Source organism: Lepisosteus platostomus, chromosome 6 (assembly GCF_059453375.1).
Source record: "Lepisosteus platostomus isolate fLepPlt1 chromosome 6, fLepPlt1.hap1, whole genome shotgun sequence".
In the NCBI taxonomy this organism is placed as follows: domain Eukaryota; kingdom Metazoa; phylum Chordata; class Actinopteri; order Semionotiformes; family Lepisosteidae; genus Lepisosteus; species Lepisosteus platostomus.
This window is the reverse complement of record NC_142616.1, coordinates 55,386,572-55,405,029: the sequence shown is the minus strand read 5'-3', so window position 1 is coordinate 55,405,029 and position 18,458 is coordinate 55,386,572. Positions and strand designations below refer to the sequence as shown.

Sequence of the window (18,458 nt, the reverse complement as noted above, 5' to 3'; positions counted from 1 at the left end):
TAAAACAGTAACTGTAAGTAGTAATAACAATAATATTATGGTTAAGAATAAGTCGATAATATTGTTTGCTTACAACAATAATATAATTGAATTTTAAATAATAGCGATAATAATATTGTTGTTGAGAATAACAACCACCACAATAACAGCTGCGGACTTTGCCTTTTCACTGTGTTAATACTGCCCTCTAGTAGCTTTACTTGGAACGGGTGGGAATAAAGGGATTTTCAAGGTCACTAAGAAAAATCAATATGATTTTGACATCATGCTTCTCAAAGGAACCACATCGACCTCCTGACTTAAAAATAAACAAAGTGTTTATTACTGCATATTAGGTTGTACTTAATAATGATGTGAATAAAAGATGTGTTAACATTTCTACGGCAATAACAGATTGTGACAACGCTTCAAAGATATTGTTGATGTGTGGTAAATATTCCAGGACTGTTTCTGAAAGAGAAAATGTTACAGAATAAATTATTGCAATAAATGTACAAACACAAAGATTTAAAGAATTTTCAGAAAGAATGTGGAAAAAAAATGTCTTTGAATGCACCTTGGGCTTCAGAGCTATCTTCCACCAATTACTTATCTGAGTTTATTCCCTGATGCATGCCATCATAGTGTGAGCTGCCTCATCTGGTTGCAATCCCAGCTCAAAATGATAAAATACAGCGGACAACGTCATCAGAAAGCTGTAAACCAGGCAAGACCAGGCAGATCTAAGTTTATATAACAGTGAATTACAGATCAGTTATGTGTATAGAGAAGGTATGTTTGATCTTCATGGCACTTGGCAACCCTCTGGGCTTACAGCTAAAGACAACAAAATTCTCAGTCTCCAGGACAAGATCAGTAAAAGTGTGTTTGCTTCACTGACTGGATTCTGGACTGAGAGCAATAGAAAAGCTCTAATAAGATGGGTCAGATGTCTTCTTATGGGCTGCTTTTCCCAGCTCTCTTTCATGTCTGTCTGCTTCAAGGTGAGAATGTTGGTTTAGCTTTTCCTTTTAGCTCTAACTTTGTTCTTTCTTTTACGTTTGTGTCCTAAATTGCATTAACGAGTGTAAATGTTAACAGCTGTATTGTTAAGCTTTTGTCATCATAAAGATTAGGTTGTTTCTCTTTCACCAACAGTGTGACAGCAGTAATACTGTTTGTTATGTTTAGCTAATTAAAATGCCACCACCAAATGTTGTATGATAAGTTTATTTTAAAATACATCAACGCTGTTGCTTCTTCCTACCTGACCTGGGTTCATTTTTACAAGTTTTCTGCAAAGCAGATAAAAACAGACTTGAATTATGTAAAGTGGTGGAATTATAATTAAAAATAAATAATATATTAAATAATAACATAATATTAATAATACAAATGTTTTATACTGTACCGAGCAATGATAAATTCTGGAACTTCATGACATAACGTCAGTGTCAGGGATACTCTCAGACATTAGGTCTAAGTATATTAGCTTCATCATTTAATATGATGAGTCATTTATTGGAAAACAGATAATTCCAAAAAAATCATTTTAATTGCTGTATCATTTTCGCATACCTGTTTTATCCTGTTTTTGCAGTGTTCCCCCCATTGACATTTGTTATTTGTGCTGGATTGTGTGTGTCAGGATGTCACTATGCCCAGGAAAAAGTTTTATGAAATCCTATGTGCAGGAAAAACGAATGAGTGGCTTTTATACTTTTAAGACATACAGTATAGAGAGAATTATTTTAATTTCCACATAGTTTAGCTGTGTCTGCTAGTGTGATCTTGAGTGCTTGCAGATTTTTATTAGCACAGTCATTACCCATTGAAGCAAATATGACACAAGGTGGTTCAAGATGTATACAATAAAATATTACATAAATGTCAGGTGTTGTTTGGCTACCAAGTTATATATTAATGCAGGAGTCATGCAGATATCCATTACTTGACAACAGTCTTATCAGAATTTGTAGTGAATTAGTGGTGCACAGTGAAATTGCAAGTTACCCAGGGTTAGAACTACTGTAGAATCTAAATGGCATTCTCTTTAGAATTCATAGGCCTCCAGCCCTCTGTTGACATTATGGAAGACAGTCGTCCCAGGACTCTTGTGCAACAGTTTGGAGTTCGAGTGCTGAGTCCCCCTTTCTCAGTGCAGATCATTTCCGTGACACCGCAGAATGTCTTTGAGGTGCCCATTGTCAATCCAACACTTGACCTTGAAGTATTCAGTGTTGAGGTAAACTATTTCATGGTATGGTCCTTCACTCTTGCTTTCTTTGCGATCTGACACTGTCATGGCAGGAATAAATCAATCTTTCTATTCTTTCTATTCCCCTCAATCAGATCAGACTCAATGCTTCGTTGGACTTTGAGAGAGTCCGCATGTACACTGTGTACCTAAGGGTGGACTCTGCCAATGGTACTGTACAGCAGAGCTTCAATGTGCATGTTACAGATGTCAATGAGCCACCAGTGTGTGACCATTTCTTCCAGTTCCCAGGTACTGAATCTTGTACATGCTGACGTTAATTTGTCTTCTCGCGGTGAAAACACTATTGGATGCAGCTGAAGAAAAGAAAATAACTACAGTAGATACTGTATATTTAGCATTTGCTGCCCAACATAATACCGAGCCGTTCATACATTTTCTAAGGGTCTTGGGGGAGCCAGAGCCTATCCCAAAGACACAAATGAGGATACACTCTGGATAGGATGCCAGTCTATTACAGGTGAAGCACAAACACAAATACACGCACACTTACACCAGGCACAGAATTCCCAGAATCCAGTTGACCTACTGGTATGTCTTTGGAGTGTGGGTAGGAACTGGAGCACCTGGAGGAAACCCATGTGGACACAAGAAGAACATGAAACCCCACGCAGATAGCTATCCAGAATTTGAACCCAGGGCCCTCGTGCTACAAGGCAGCAATGCTAAACACTGCACCTCTATGTCACCCCAACACAATACCCATTGTGTGCTTTCTGTGACATATATTCCTCATTCCTCAGGAATATATGTCCATAAGATTCTATTTATTACATACTATATAATTTTAAGCGATATACGATGGTATTTATTCATTGTCACATACTGAGAGAAAAACATGCAGGGAGTGGCATTCTAAGTAACAAAAATATTTATAATAATGGAATTGTGGTTACATTTTAATATTTTAATAATTTCTGTAGGTCATTCCTTCATTATTTAGAAGTGCCACTTTAGGCTATGTTATGGAGAATGGAGTGACCTTTCTTGTGAGACCCATGTGAGTTTTGTGATGGCAGTTCCTTCACCTCACGGTAGTGAAATGCTCTAACAGAGAGGATAAAATGTGTGTGTTTGTAGGTGCAGAAGTCCAGATCCCTGAGAGCCTATCTGTCCCTGTGAGGGTTTACAATGTCTTGGCATCTGACCCTGATGAGAAGGACATGCTCACTGTAAGCAGAGGACTTGGAGTGGACATTGGTGTCATTTGCTTTTTCCGTTCAATTAAAAGGGGAAAACTGGTTCAAACCAAAAGTCACACACAAACTATACCATACTGCGGTTCAGAGTGTATCACTGTACAGTATATCATTTTATGATAATTGCTTGTTCGGAGACAATAACTTCTCTATAAACCCAGTCTGGGAAATTATTCCAATGCCATATGTCTTTGTCAATCAGTCCTCTCAGTACAGCCTCCTGAGCCCCAAAAATGCTTTCTGCTTGGACAAGAAGGAGAACATACTTGTACTGACACATTCTGGTGCATCACTCCAATCGCTTTGTCCATAAATTGACTATTCCTTTCAGGGACATGTGGGGCTTGCAAAAAAAACACAGAGCAAAAGTAATCTTATAAATAAATAACCAAATTTAATGACCAAGTAGTCAGGACTTTGGTGTAACATCTCAGTCTATTTCCTGGTGCACAGTGTACCCTTTCACCATACAAGAGCACTGGTTTGGAACTTTTGATCCAGAAAAAAAGACCGCCACCTGCTGGGATATCAACATCACTTGCAGCAGCAACCTGGTTTTGCTTTGCGGGCTACTAGCCCAGTAGTGACAGGACCAGCCTTGCAAAGCGTCTGTGATGTGGCTTACCAGGCAGAACGGTGGTAATATAGAGGAGAACTCAGAAATTGAAGGTGACCCTCTACTGCCATCTTTGTCCCCCAACTATTTGTGAAATGACACATTTGTTATACAGCAGGGTCTCGATATTTGCAAATTTAACATTTGGGAATTTGCTTGTTTGTGATTCTGGGTCTTGAGCGGAAGAACAGCAGAGCAGGATAAAACCAAGCCGAAGGTTGTGAAGTGCAACTTTCAAATTAGCCGCGCAATAGGCAAGGATCATGGGATGAATCTAACTAGTGAGCGAGCCTCTCTCTGCCCCCTGCCCAAGTTCTCACTACCCAGCATCCACATCTCAATGCGGTCTTGTTTATATATTGTAATGAACGCTCCTGGTTACTGGATACACAAGTCTATTTTTCTTTCTCTTTTCATTTATTTTTCTTTCTCTTTTCATTCAGTACACTATAAGCAAAGTGCAGCCCATTTCATCTAGAAAACAATTTCAGATTGATGGCACTGGTGTTGTGACTTCTAATCAAAGTTTTGATTACCAAAATGGGCCACAAGTAAGTTTGAGCTTTATTTCGTCATTTTTTTTGTTTGTTAACTTCACACCTGAAGGCAGTTACCAGCATACAGTATATGTTAGTGCACCAGAACATTGTAACTTCAGTTAATAGATAAGTACTGCTTAACAGTCAATAGTTATGTCTCTCAAATTCACATATTCTCAGTGAGTGAATATTTTTATTTCAAATAGAAGTACCAGTTTCTTCATCTACGGCTCCAGAAAAATGGTTAATTCAGTTTATTATATATTTATGATAATATGACGAACTGAGAGAGTTATAATAGATGATGAGGATGTTTTAATCATTCCATTAAACATATTTCCACCACAGAGGGGCAGCAAACGGTCTGAACCCCAGTTTGAAATTCTGATATGCTCAGGCTTTCCAATAAATAAGTTTCTGTCCTCCTGCGTAAAGCCACCATACCATACTGAAACAAATAAAACATGGTAACACTTTAAAACACTTCATGATAAATTACGGAATTGCACCTGTTTCCCAAAGGACTTGCATATTATTGTTACTCAGTATTTAGTATGCTACTAATGTGTGCCTCAAAATACAGAACGAACTTAAGGCCCTGCACTGAAAAATAAATGAAAGGCGCAGATAGGAAAACAAGACATGTACTGTAATCATAAGTGCGAAAATACTGCACACTTGTACTTTTTTACCCCACCTGTTATCCTGTCTTCCTGCCATTTGCTCTGGGGTGAACAGGTGAAGAGTGGGAGGCCGAATGTCTGTGAAAAGTAAATGGAGTGAAAGAGACACTAACGCTAGCTCTGTCTCCGCTGTCATTTAGGATTTTGTTGTCTCTGTGACTGTCAGTGACCAACATGGTGCAAACTGCAGTGGCACCATCCACATCAAGGTCCTAAAAGTCTTTATTCACCCCCTCACGTTCATGTAAGTACAGCACTTTTTGTGAATTTGTGCTACTAAAAGCCTGCCACCTCTAGACCACAAAGCAGCAGCTTTCCCTGGCTTGTCTCTCCTTCCCGGTACTTTAAAATAAACAGGGCTTTCTTTGCAATATGTCATGAAAGCGTATCTTTGCAGAGCTGGCAGATGTAGAATAATGCAGCTAGTGATGATTACTCCGTCATTAGAGCAAAAACATGAAAGAAAATAAGACAGCGACTATTAAATTTAAGATAGTACGATTGTCAAAGATTAATGTGGCTTGTTTTAGAATTAAATCATAAATGTGTATAGTAGTGTGGATAGCATTGCTTCCTCACAGCGCAGGGGGCCTGGGTTAAATTCCAGACCTGGGGTGCTATGTGTGTGGAGTCTGTATGTTTTCCCCATGTTGGCATGGGTTTTTCCCACAGTCCAAAGACGTCCTGGAAGGTTAATTGGCTTCTGGGAAAATTGGCCCTGGTGTGAGTGTGCATGTGTCTGCATCTGTGTGTGCCCTGTGATGGACTTGCACTCTGTCTTATGCCAGTTGTCTTTTGGGATAGACTCCTGCGCTCCTGCAACCCTGTGATTTAACTGATAAAGTGGTTAGAAAATGGATGGATATATGCAGTATACAGTATATAATGCAGAATTAATACCTACATTGTCATTTATTTGCCATTTGTGATGATTCCTCTTCTTTTTATCTTAGACATCCTTCCCAGAATGTCTCCATTGTTGAGAATAAAGGCAATAATGACTATGTGGCGACTGTCACTGCCAACGCCTCTGATATAGGTTACACCTTTGTGGAAATTTACCCACCATATAAGATAGACAAAGGTATGGACGGGATCGTGCACTCAGATAGAAAAGCATGGTTTCAAATAACACATTTATAATTTTTCAGTGACAGCATTCACAAGATTTGATGAGAAAATATAATAAGGAGCTTAAAAATAGGTGCAAATGTAACACATTGATTGGTCTTTTATGGTACAATATTTTTTTCTCTTCATTCTTCACAGGAAAGGCCCACAGGTGGAGTATTGAGCTGACCAGCTGGGCCTATCAGGAATCCTGACATTGCACTAACAGCATTCCTCTGTCACTTATTGCAGATAGTGGGATCATCCGAACAGCTTACAATCTTGACCTTGAAGCAGACCTGGCCCTGCAGTATAGTGTCCTGAAAGTGCGAGCCTACAGTCGGTTAGATCGTCGCAGTGCCACTGCCACTGTTACTGTCACCGTGCTGGATGTCAATGAATACCCCCCGCTCTGCTTCCCTTCTGTCTTTGTGTAAGATCAGTTGTAGTGGGAGCTGTTGCGAGGGATGAATGGACAAAGGACTAAGAGCCACAGTGTATAAAGTAATGGAGTCCGTTAAGCCAAGATGTAATGGATGGAGCTTAATAGTTTTTAAATGAGCCCAAAACCTTTCCAAAATCATTGTCATCACCTCATTCTCCTACTGTATACCCATGCAAAATAGTTGATCTTCTCATAGTCGTAGAGACTAAATTAAATTCTGCAGCAAAAGTCTGGCTGATATTGTCACTATAAATGGTTTCATTGTAGGCTAATGGTATCAGAGACAACTCCAGTAGGCACCAGCCTGGGTACACTGACCTGCCATGATGTCGACGTCAGCAACACTGCTCTCTCTTATCAGCTACAACCGAACAATTTATCTCTCTTCAGTTTCCATCTTGAGAACGGCTATCTTAGGGTAAGATTTACAGATGATGGGGAGACGTTGTGACAGATACACTGATACACCTGGGCTTAATTCACTGTGACACGACAGGAATTTGCATACCAGCAAACTTATTTTGATTCTGCTTTCAGACTTATTCCTTTGTTTTTCACACAGGGTTAAAAACCCTTGACAATGGAGTTTAAACACAACAAGTATTTATTAACACTATGGATTTCAACCTTGAATGTTAAAGGCAGAATCACTTTGTAACAGTGTATGTCAAAAAATCATTGTATAAACATCTGTCTTTATATCTTTATAAAAACACAATCCTTGCATATAATCATTTCTTTTTTTACAGGTGAATAACACTCTGGACTACGATAATGCTCTGGTTGCAAATAATAACTTCCAGTACCAGGCCACTGTATGGGTCAATGACAGTGGTATACCCTCCCTCACAAGTCAGTATGGCACCTTGGTTATTAGTATTGTTGGTCTGCTAAATAACAATTGTTTGTTATATATGACCCCGTGGTCAAGAACAAATGCATTTATACATTTTGGAATCAGTCCAGTTGTTACAATTTCTCACAGCTCTTTTATTGAGCATCTCGTTATGTGACAATGGTATAAACTGTAGCTTCAGATTTGTGGCTTGTGACCAAAAATATTGTGACATTCAGAACATGTTATGAGCTCTCAATCAAGGAAAGCAAAACAAACTCAATGACATATTGCTCTCTGTGAAACATCAAAGAAAGTCTGGGGAATGTTGTAGGCCAATGATTTAATTCAGCAAGGTATGGACATTGGAAGATCTTTATACTAGGCAGGAAAAAGAATGTGTTTGGACTCATGCTTTTTATTCTAGTTTAAATATTTTAATGCATCATATGCTACTCCATATGAAAAGGCTGCACGTTTATTTTTTTTCTTGTCCGTGTTCATGCACGGCTGCAGAAAAAGAGGCTGAGGTTCCTCTGTGTTTTGCATTTCAGCTGCTGTGCCTGTGCTGGTCACAGTGACCCGTGTTAATGAGTATACACCTCAGTTCCAGGGCCCGCTGGCTTTCAGTGTGCCTGAGAATGCACCCAGGCTTGCTGTGATTGGCGCAGTGAAGGCCACAGACAAGGACTGGGAGTTCAATGCTATGCGCTACTCCATCATCAGTGGGAGTGGTTTCTCCATCAATCCCAAGAATGGTCAGTTATGCCAGATCATTGGTATTTTCCTTTGAGATACAACTGTTGGTAAATAAAAGGGCCCTGTAAACTGGGCAAAAACATATCTAATCTAAAAGTCAAATATTATTTTTGTAATCCAGTTCTCCTAACACTTATTTCACTCTGCCACAAGTTAAACTACAAATAAACCTTTTGATTTTAAGTCTTTGATCATATAAACAACAAGATGTCCTCTCATACAAGTTTTAAGCAAGATTGCTATTGATCTGGTTTTCTTGACGCGGAATTTCTTGGTGGCTGCATATCACATTTACAAACCCACGTTCTGGAATGATAATGAAATTATGAAAAACAGGTTTGTTGTTTTTTATGTTCCTTGGTGGTTAATTTTCTCTCTATTGGTAGGAGAACTTTATCTCAGAAGAAGCTTGGATTTTGAAACCCAGAAGGTACACCTCCTGAAGGTGCAAGTTGTAGACCTAAACCAGGATGTAGATCCTAGCAACCAGAGGACAGCCAATCAAGAGATCACCATCCATGTTCAGGTTCTTCTCACCCAGTTGCTTTTTCTTCCCAAGACGAGCAGACTGTCTTATTGATACTGTGCAGCAGTGACTGTGCTTTTTCATGGTGTGCCATGCAGGTAGTTTTTGAGCTGGAGACCTAAAGCAAAGGCCAATATTTTTCTCAGTGGAAAGGGGACGGGTTTTCTTCTTCCTGAAAATTACAAATTGATAAATCTGTGGCTTTTTGTAGTCCACAGTGATTATTAGAGAGAACCAGTGGCAGGTGGCAAATATTTAAAGGGGAACTTATTTAAATATCACTATTTTTATATTTCAAGGTTACAAAGAACCAGTATTGTTGAGTGCATTTCAAACCACAATAAAAGCAAAATGTATGCAGTCACTTATAAAACCTTCAATTTACAGCGCAAAATAGATTACATTTGCAGGTATGCGCCATGTTAAGCGATTCAGAACAAGGCAACAAAACTTTCTGTGACGTGATGTAGTCTTATTACATTGTAAGGAAGCAGGCCTGCGAATACATCACGAACAAGTAAAATTTATTCCATGCTGAAAAGAAAAGAAACACAACATTTCGGCTGTGGAGCCTACTTTGGGTATGGGAGAAGAAGGCTCTACAGCCAAAACGTTGTGTTTCTTTTCTTCTCTTTTCAGCATGGAATAACATTTTAGTTGTTCCTTTGCAGGTACACAGGCTAACGCAGGTACCTTCTTGAACTACTTGTGAATACATCTCTTTTAATTCAATATAAATATTGCCCTCAACATCAAGACTTGCTGATATAATGGAACTTACTGATACCTCTGCAGATCACATTGGTAATTTTCTGTAGTGAAATATCTGCTGCACAACATGTACTCAATTCACACACACATCTCATTACATTAGTTGTTACAGTGACTAGTGAGCAGGAAGGGCTCTATCACGTCACAGTCATGGGAACTCTTGCTCTTGCCCGTGATAACACATGGGGTTTGCAACAACATGACACTTCACAGTACTTGCACAAAGCTCATGATTTTGTGCTTAATGCGAGATTTGTACATTTTTTCTATACTTTAAATTCATTTTGTTACCAAGATTTATTAACTGGTCTGCGAAATTGGAACTGCAGTCCCCCTTAAAAGTGGTAGGACACAAGAGTCAATGAGCGTAGTTGGTATTTATTACTGTGGGTAGAGGTTATTTATTTAATATTAAGTCATAAAAGAAAGGGTTTTATAAAAGCATGAAAGCAGGTTTTCTTTATTAAAACAAGCATTTTTCCCTAAAAACCTCCTTACACGATGGTTAGTACATTATATTTTTTCAAGTAGAAACTTCATCGGCATTAAATTTCAATATTTGCTTTGTATAAACCATTTTGTTGTTTTCTGAAGACACTTTTCAAGTGATTTTAAAAAAGAAGTACTAAATAAATTCATCACCAGAAACTGTGTGAACAAGACATTGTTTAAAGTACAGAGCAACTGTGAGCTTTCTCACTGCATGTCATTTATTGAAAGTAGAAAGAACTGAGATCCTCTAGCAGATAATTATATGATGAAATAAGAACAGAAAATTTTTAAGGCATTTTTTTCAGCCTAATGATTACTAAGTAATTTTCAATATCTGCACTATGCCAGCTCTTCAGGCCAGAACTTGGTTTCCTTGGCATTAAATAGGCAAGAGAGCATAAGACTCCCTCACAGGGATTACTCTCAGACATGCTGATCTCCGTTTATAGAGCTGTGTGGACTGGAGAGGTGGGATAATGTACTTTGCTCAAAGTACAAGAAGAGTCTTCTCAGTAGGGACTTATTATTATGTGGTCAAAAACAAATGCATTTATACATTTGTGAATCAGCCATAGGAGTTAGGAGTCCAGAGACCTACCCACTACCCTGTGATACCCCCAGTTTTGTATAAATATTTTTAGATTTTTAATATTTATTTATATCTATTATACAATCAAAAAACTGCAATAAAAATGAGAACAAAATTAAAACAACCCCCCAGACCTCCTGCCATCCATCCCTACAACAGCAATCCACACCCAAAAAGGAGAATAAAAAATAACACACTCAAATACCCCATGATTATCTACATTTTAAATACATACATAAAAACATGGTGAAATACAGACAAATTAAAGAGATTTAAACAAGATAACTGCTGACTCCCATGATCTAATTGTTTGTGTTTTAGCTCCATGGATACAGTCTTTGGAAAGTTCCAAAAATTAAAAGCCCAAAAACCAGAAATACTCAATGAACCCCCAAATTGATTGAATGACATACATAAAAATATTGGAAGACTATTATGTTAATCTTTTTGTTTTAATCCAGTATGGGAGCCAGTTCAGAAAGATGTATAAAGTTAGGATTCTGTTTTGTTCACTCAGGAAACAAAAATTTGACTTTGCAACATATAGTACAGTAGTCTGAAATGATAAAATAATGCTGTTTAGTGGCTTTAATAAATGTCAGTCACATTGCTGTCTGAAACTATCTGAGCAGTGCAAGACTTACAGTAGTAGTGTTATATAAGTGATAAATATGGTGCCTTTGGAAATGTCATAGCTCTTTATTTTTTCCCCTTTACAGAATGTTAACGATAATCCACCTGTATGCAATCCATTTGTGTATGAGTCAACAATTTATTCCACACTTGCAGCAGGAATCCCAATAATCACATTGAGCTGCACAGACATTGATGACGATGAATTAACTGCAACTATAACAAACGGTATGGCTGTGCACGAAGAGGAAATTAATCTCTTTAATGCTGTACAGTACAGACATTTTAAAAGATTGTTAATAATTAGACGGGAAACAGAAAATAGCTTTCACTTTTCATTTATTAATGCATGAATGCATTTAAATGTTCTTAGTTGAGATTAATCATCACTTTGTTTTGTCTTTGCTAAATGTCTCACTAAGGTGCAGTAACTGAGCGTTTCTCAATGAATGGCATGAGTCTCTCTTCCAAAAACACCTTCTCCTACAATCCTGAAGGGTTGTTTGACCACACACTGTTTGAGGTCGCCATTGAGGTGTCAGATGGTAAACACTCCACCAAGGTCCTGGCTGTGGTTCGTGTGATTCCATGGACAACTACCACGACAACCAACCCAACAACCACCGAGGTGAGTCTGACACAGATACAGGTGACAAAGAGTCCTTTCTATACTCAAACACAGAGCAAATGCGAATTACCCAGATATTTGACTGCCATCTGATTATTCTGTATCCATGTGAAACATGCACTATACAGTTTCATGAAATTTGGACTGCCTTTCAGTGTAGATTGACCTAAGCTCTCAGGTGTTATTTTGACGCCTTTCTGCTCACATGATACCCAATACTCATTGGATCCTTACTAAGAAACAGGATTCTGTGCAAACTGTGAAACATTTGGTCAGTGAAGTGGGAAAGCAACTTCTTTCTTGGTCCACTTCATTACTCCCATAATTCTATTCTCTGCTTCTTTGAAAATCTAAAATGTATTGTGAACACTAGTCTCATCATACTTATATGCAGAGGTGTATAGATAGGTTTTCTGTCTTCTTCATTTCTGAATGTGATTCTCACACTGTCTTCTGCTCTAGCAGACTCGTTCCAGGGCTCCCCTGGTTGTGACTTCACTGCAGAAGTACTGGGATCCTGATCTGTGGTTCGTGCTTGTCCTGACTATTACGGGGGCTCTGGCTCTGATCTCTCTGGGTCTTCTTATGTGGAAGTTCCTCACATGGTAACTATCTCCCCCACCACTCTGTTCAACAGGAAGTAAAGTGGTGGAATTTGTTCTCATATAACCTCACTGGCTACATAAAACCTATCCTTTAGTGTGGCAAAATGAATCAGACACGCAGATGTGTCAGACAGAATTTTCCTTTTCCAAGGATAAAGGAATACTGTTGGAATTTGTTCATAAAATGGAACAACACACAGCAGTAGCAAAAGCTACAAACTGTTCCTTTTGGCTTCAGAAGGCCACAAAATGTACTATTTTTTAAGTATGGGTTTCCTTATTTTAGTCTTTGTTTTTATTCCCAGGACTTCAGTTTGTGGAAGGCCACTAGACATGTCAGAGCACCTGCTGAATGACAAGTGAGTGTGATGCTAAACTACAGTGATACTACAGTACATCTAAATACTGTGTTGGCCCAGAAGTGCAAAACATACAAGAGATGTCATGTCCCTTGTGGAGAACCTATTTCCACTTTAAACACATGTTTGTGCACTTATTTTTATTCGTACAGTCTTTGTGTTTGTTCTCTCATTTTTATAGAGTTGTTTTGCACTTCTTGGCCAAATGCCAGCAGCCATGTCACCCTGCAGCTCTCAACTTGCTACCCACTGAAGCTAATCAGGGTTGAGCCAGGTCAGTACCTGGATGGGAGACCACCTGGGAAGCTATGGTGCTGCTGGAAGTGGTGTTAGTGGGACCAGTGGGTGGCACCCATCCGCGGTCTGTGTGGGTCCTAATGCCCTGATATAGTGGCGGGGACACTATACTGCAGTGGGTGCCGTCTTTCGGATGAGACGTTAAACCGAGGTCCTGTCTCTCAGTGGTCATTAAAGATCCCCAGGCATTTCTCAATACGAGTAGGGAGTTATCTCGGAATCCAGGCCAAATTTCCCCCCTCTGCCTTTACTGTGGCCTCCAAATTGTCCCCATGTATATGATTGGCTTGCACTTGCCCTGCGATGGACTGGCGCCCCGTCCAGGGTGTACCCTGTCTTGTGCTCTTTGCTTGCCAGGTAGGCTCCGGCTTCCCAAGACACTGTATGGTATAAACAAGTTCGTCAAATGACATGACACGACTTCTTGGCCACTGTTAATAAAATTAAGGAAAGAATCTAAGGGGTTCGGGTCAAACCTATTTGTTTGTGTTGAAATATAAAAATGTAAGTATACAGTAAATGTCTCCCTTCAAACGTTATCTGTTGGTTTAGAGTGTGGACTACAGAGAGTTTAGTGTGTTATCATTTTTATCATCATATTGAATGTTATCATTTCTTCTTTATGACAGGATTCTGAACAGCGCTGATGAAATTAGGACTAAGGAAATAGAAGCATCAGTCCACGGTCTTCAAGTTGATCCAGTGATAAAGGTAATACAGCAGAGGATGGTCAAATATCACAGTGGCCAAGCAAAGAGAAATGAGATAGGATGAGAGATTATACAAACCTTTGAGAAGTAAAAGATGAGGGCAGAGTTCCTCCTCATTACCATACAATGAAAAGAGTAAAGGGATGTCTGAGAAACATGCTGATGTTAAACCGACTATGGTCTTGTCCATTCACTAAGACAAAATATTATGAACCCCAGATGAATAAATAGACTCTCTCAGGAGTAGTTAATGGGTGGTTGGCTTGAGAAGTTGGAGTCAGATTTCATTTACCTTCTTTGAGCACAAAAAGCTTCACATCTCAGTGTGAGTTTGTAAATGTGATATGCCGCCACCAGCAAATTCCAGGTGGAGAAAACCAGATCAATAACAATTTAGCTTAAAACCTTGTCTCTTCTATGAGAGGACCTCTTGTTGTTTATATCACAAAACACTTAAAACCAAAAGGTTTATTTGTAGTTTAACTTGTGGAAGAGTGAAATAAGTGTTAGCAGCACTGGATTACAAAAAGGATATTTGACCTTTAAATTAGATATGTTTTTGCCCAGTGCACAGGGTCTCGTATTTACCAAGGGTGGCATTTCAAAGGAAAATATCAATGATCTGGCATAACTGACCATTCTCGGGATTGATGGAGAAACCGCTCCCACTGATGACAGAGTAGCCAATAGTGTCGAATTCCCAGTCCCTGTCTGTGGCCTTGAACATTCCACCTCACCATCTCCTTCATCACAACTACAAATGAAAAGGATCCTGCAGCAAGAAAAGACTGGGAAAGGGATGAATTCGACCTTTCGGCATAAAGAATAAAAAAAAAAAATCTTCATTGCGGAATAAGACCCACATCCTTCACCGTGTTTTCTTTGTTTGCAACATCCCCACACATGAGTCTGACACTTATATGTCAATATGCATATACGTATTCTTACAAAATATATTATACATAACAGATGATCTCACTCTCTGCGAGTACACATTCAACTGTAGGACGTTTGCACACTTCATAAGTACTCACATGTGTTAATAGTGATGTAAGGTGATTGTGCTACTGGCATCATCTTGCTCCAGCAGTAATGTGTCTGTGTTCTTCCTGTATTCAGTTGAAGCTGAAGGGGAGAGTGGAAATGTCAAGATATCTCAGCTCATTAAGCGTCTCTGTTATCACACAAGCTGCAAAGCTTTCCTGATCCATGTACTGTGTCCCCAGTAGCTCTTTCCTGATTCAACATGAGAACCAATGTTATGATCCTGGAGATTGATCATTTAAAAAAAAAATTCCCCCAATCATTTTTTCAAGGCTAATTTGTCTTTCTTTATAGACACCAGTCCCACCTCTACCAGAACACGAAAACAAAAATTACACAGAACAGAACCTGATTCTGTGTAGGTCTCCTAAAAAAAAACCTCTAAAAAGTGTCACTATACATGGATGTATGTGAACAGTACAGCTGTGACCTACATGAATCTGAACTCATTAGTGATAGTGCTGCTTTGGAAGTGTTTTACATTTTAAAAAATGCACAGTTTGTGTTTTTAGTAGGGTTTACTGGATTATCTCTCTTTGAGATGTTATATTCCAATATTCACTAGATGGAGATCTCCCTTTGTGAAGACGAGCAACAAAGAACTGAAGTCATTTTCTGTGCAAAACAATTGACTAAAATAACTCGGCACCTGATAAGACACTGTTAATTAGTGTGATAAGAATGTATTTTGAAAGTTATTTTTCATTGCTATTTCTGCTTGCAGAGATTTGACGGGAAAGCACAAGATCCAGGTATTCTTCTTTTCTTTTGGTGCCAGGGAAGGAGAAGGTTTTGTGTTGTGCAGGTTATGAGGCACTGTGAACATGCCATATGCAGTATGAATAGACTTTTGTGAGTTTGAAACATAAAATGTGGGTTTTGGTTACCAGAGTGCCGTGATAGTCAGAATGCAGAAGGTGTCAGAACTCTCCAACTATTGACAGTTACAATATCAGCATCGTTAAGTAGGTACCAGCACATGACAAAAGAACCGCTTGAAGCACAGCTGCATATCTCCTGCCAGAACCAAATAATGGAAGAAAGTTAGAAATAAGAGGGGGCCACTTGTCCCCCCTGGCATCTTATTGATCCAAGGATCTCTTCGGACCATTCAATAATAATAATAATAATAATAATAATAATAATAAAATAATAATAATAATAATAGTTACTTACACTTATATAGCGCTTTTCTGGACACTCCACTCAAAGCACTTCACAGGTAATGGGGACTCCCCTCCACCACCACCAATGTGCAGCATCCACCTGGATAATGCGACGGCAGCCAGTGCACCAGAACGCTCACCACACATCAGCTATCAGTGGGGAGGAGAGCAGAGTAATGAAGCCAATTCATAGATGGGGATTATTAGGAGGCCATGATTGTTAAGGGCCAATGGGACATTTGGTCAGGACGCCGAGGTTACACCCCTACTCTTTTCGAGAAACGCCCTGGGATTTTTAATGACCACAGAGAGTCAGGACCTCGGTTTTATGTCTCATCCAAAGGACGGCACCTGTTTACAGTAAAGTGTCCCCGTCACTATACTGGGGCATTAGGACCCACATGGACCGCAGGGTGAGCACCCCCTGCTGGCTTCACTAACACCTCTTCCAGCTGCAACCTTAGTTTTTCCAAGGAGGTCTCTCATCCAGGTACTGACCAGGCTCACAGCTGCTTAGCTTCAGCTTCATTTCTTGACAGATCCCATTTCCGAACTTCATCAACATCGCACTGCAGATTGTACCACCCCCACACACCCATTAGTGTAAAGACGTACGGCATGCTTTTAGTCCTAAATGCATACCCCCTCCATTATCATGGTTGTCTTTGTTATCACTACTGAGTCTGGTGAAGTCCTCTAGGTAGGTTTTTAGGCTTTTGAGATTTTAGATAGTGATCATGTTAACCCTTCCTTTGTGTCCCTCTTGTGGCTAATATGAATATTATTTCCTTAGTTACAGGAAGACACTATCTGTTTAACTCCCAAACAGGACAGAGGAGGTGGATCTAGGAGCTGAGACAATGCATAAAGATAATGGCTTCAGAGTGCCCATCAAGGAATTCCATGGCTGTATTTTCATATATGTGATTTTTCATTAATTAATGATGATAACTTCATTACTAAAGGTTTATAATGATGTATCTGCTAAATGTGTCAGTATTATGCATTTCTGGTAGTAAGAGACTGTCCTAAATTTCTAATAAGGTTAATGGGTTCTAATTCTAGGTGAACAGCTGCTGTTCTTTTTAATACAGAACTTTACTTTGGTTGCTTCGGTAAAATACCCAGTTGTATAAATAGATGAGATTAGAATATTTAGAGGAAAATATCAGCTAAGTAAAGTAAGGAACGTAACAATCTTTTGGGCCTGGTGGCACTTTTTTCTTTTTTTTAACCAGCAGATGGCAGTATACATGTGTACATATGTATGTACCATATGTATTTGAATTCTGAGGCCTATGTTATAAGTCATATTTCTAAGTAAAATGAGCAAGTTATAAGGCTGTACTGTTTGCTAATGATGCTGAATTAAATATCGATCATAATAAAATCACAAGAAACATTCAATATGGAAACAGTAATTTTTTGATCCCTCTCAGATATTTTCAAGAAATCAGACCTCAAGATACTGGGGGAAGGATGAAATGTTCTAGGTATTTTATCTATTAAAAACAAGAGCTCAGAGTTTTAAAAAGTCATATTTGAAAACATCTGTCAAATGCAAATGATCTGCAGTAGAAATACTATAGCTTTCATAGGAAAATATATGCAACCTGATCTTTTAGCCATGGCGCTGTGTGCAAAACTACTGTACATTGATGTTAAAAATCTTTCTGACATATACAGGGAGATATATCTGTGGTTACTTAAAAAAAACAGAAGATCAGAAATTTCACTTTTTATAGCTCAGGGACATAGCGTTTCCTCAAACAAATACAATCATTGTCAGTGTTCATCAGTTCAAATAACCCACAATACATCAGAAAACCAAAACATAAATGCTGGATATTTTGTGAACCTAAGCACTAAATTACAAAATTTAAAATATTTTTTTCTCCAACACATACATTTCAGCTAATTTGAATAAAGACCAATTCAATGTCTTGATAGACGTCATCCAACATGATAAACCAAGAAGTGATGGATTTTTTTTTTTGCTCAATGTTGGAACTATTCAAGGACCCAACCCTAATCTTAAACATTTAAAAAACGGTGTTTTGGTCCCAACAAATTGAATATGTACTGTATACCAATCACATCTAGACACTTTTAATTGATTTGCTTTATCTTAGCCTGAGATTCTCTATAACAAAAAGTTCCTGATCATTACTTGCAAATGTAAAACGATTCTTGCA

General features: G+C 38.7%; 1 protein-coding gene across 1 annotated transcript; it reads left to right on the top strand.

The window, feature by feature from the left end:
- The first annotated feature begins 299 nt into the window (after nt 1–299).
- On the top strand, nt 300–17,670 carry LOC148661921 (cadherin-related family member 4-like). The gene is made up of 19 exons (XM_088636418.1): nt 300–983; nt 2,037–2,224; nt 2,332–2,488; nt 3,338–3,429; nt 4,516–4,623; nt 5,435–5,538; nt 6,248–6,378; nt 6,657–6,837; nt 7,117–7,267; nt 7,599–7,701; nt 8,239–8,442; nt 8,830–8,969; nt 11,541–11,682; nt 11,877–12,082; nt 12,545–12,687; nt 12,993–13,046; nt 13,973–14,054; nt 15,822–15,849; nt 17,057–17,670. Exons 1-19 carry the CDS (start codon nt 920–922, stop codon nt 17,110–17,112), a joined length of 2,334 nt encoding a protein of 777 aa, XP_088492544.1. The 5' UTR covers nt 300–919; the 3' UTR covers nt 17,113–17,670.
- Nucleotides 17,671–18,458: the final 788 nt, after the last annotated feature.

Excerpts from the sequence above, each read along its gene's own strand:
- LOC148661921 (XM_088636418.1), top strand. The coding sequence starts at position 920 with ATGGGTCAGATGTCTTCTTATGGGCTGCTTTTCCCAGCTCTCTTTCAT. Across the intron at positions 4,624-5,434 it reads ATTACCAAAATGGGCCACAA|GATTTTGTTGTCTCTGTGAC; the intron begins GTAAGTTTGAGC and ends GCTGTCATTTAG. Across the intron at positions 12,688-12,992 it reads ATGTGGAAGTTCCTCACATG|GACTTCAGTTTGTGGAAGGC; the intron begins GTAACTATCTCC and ends TTTTATTCCCAG.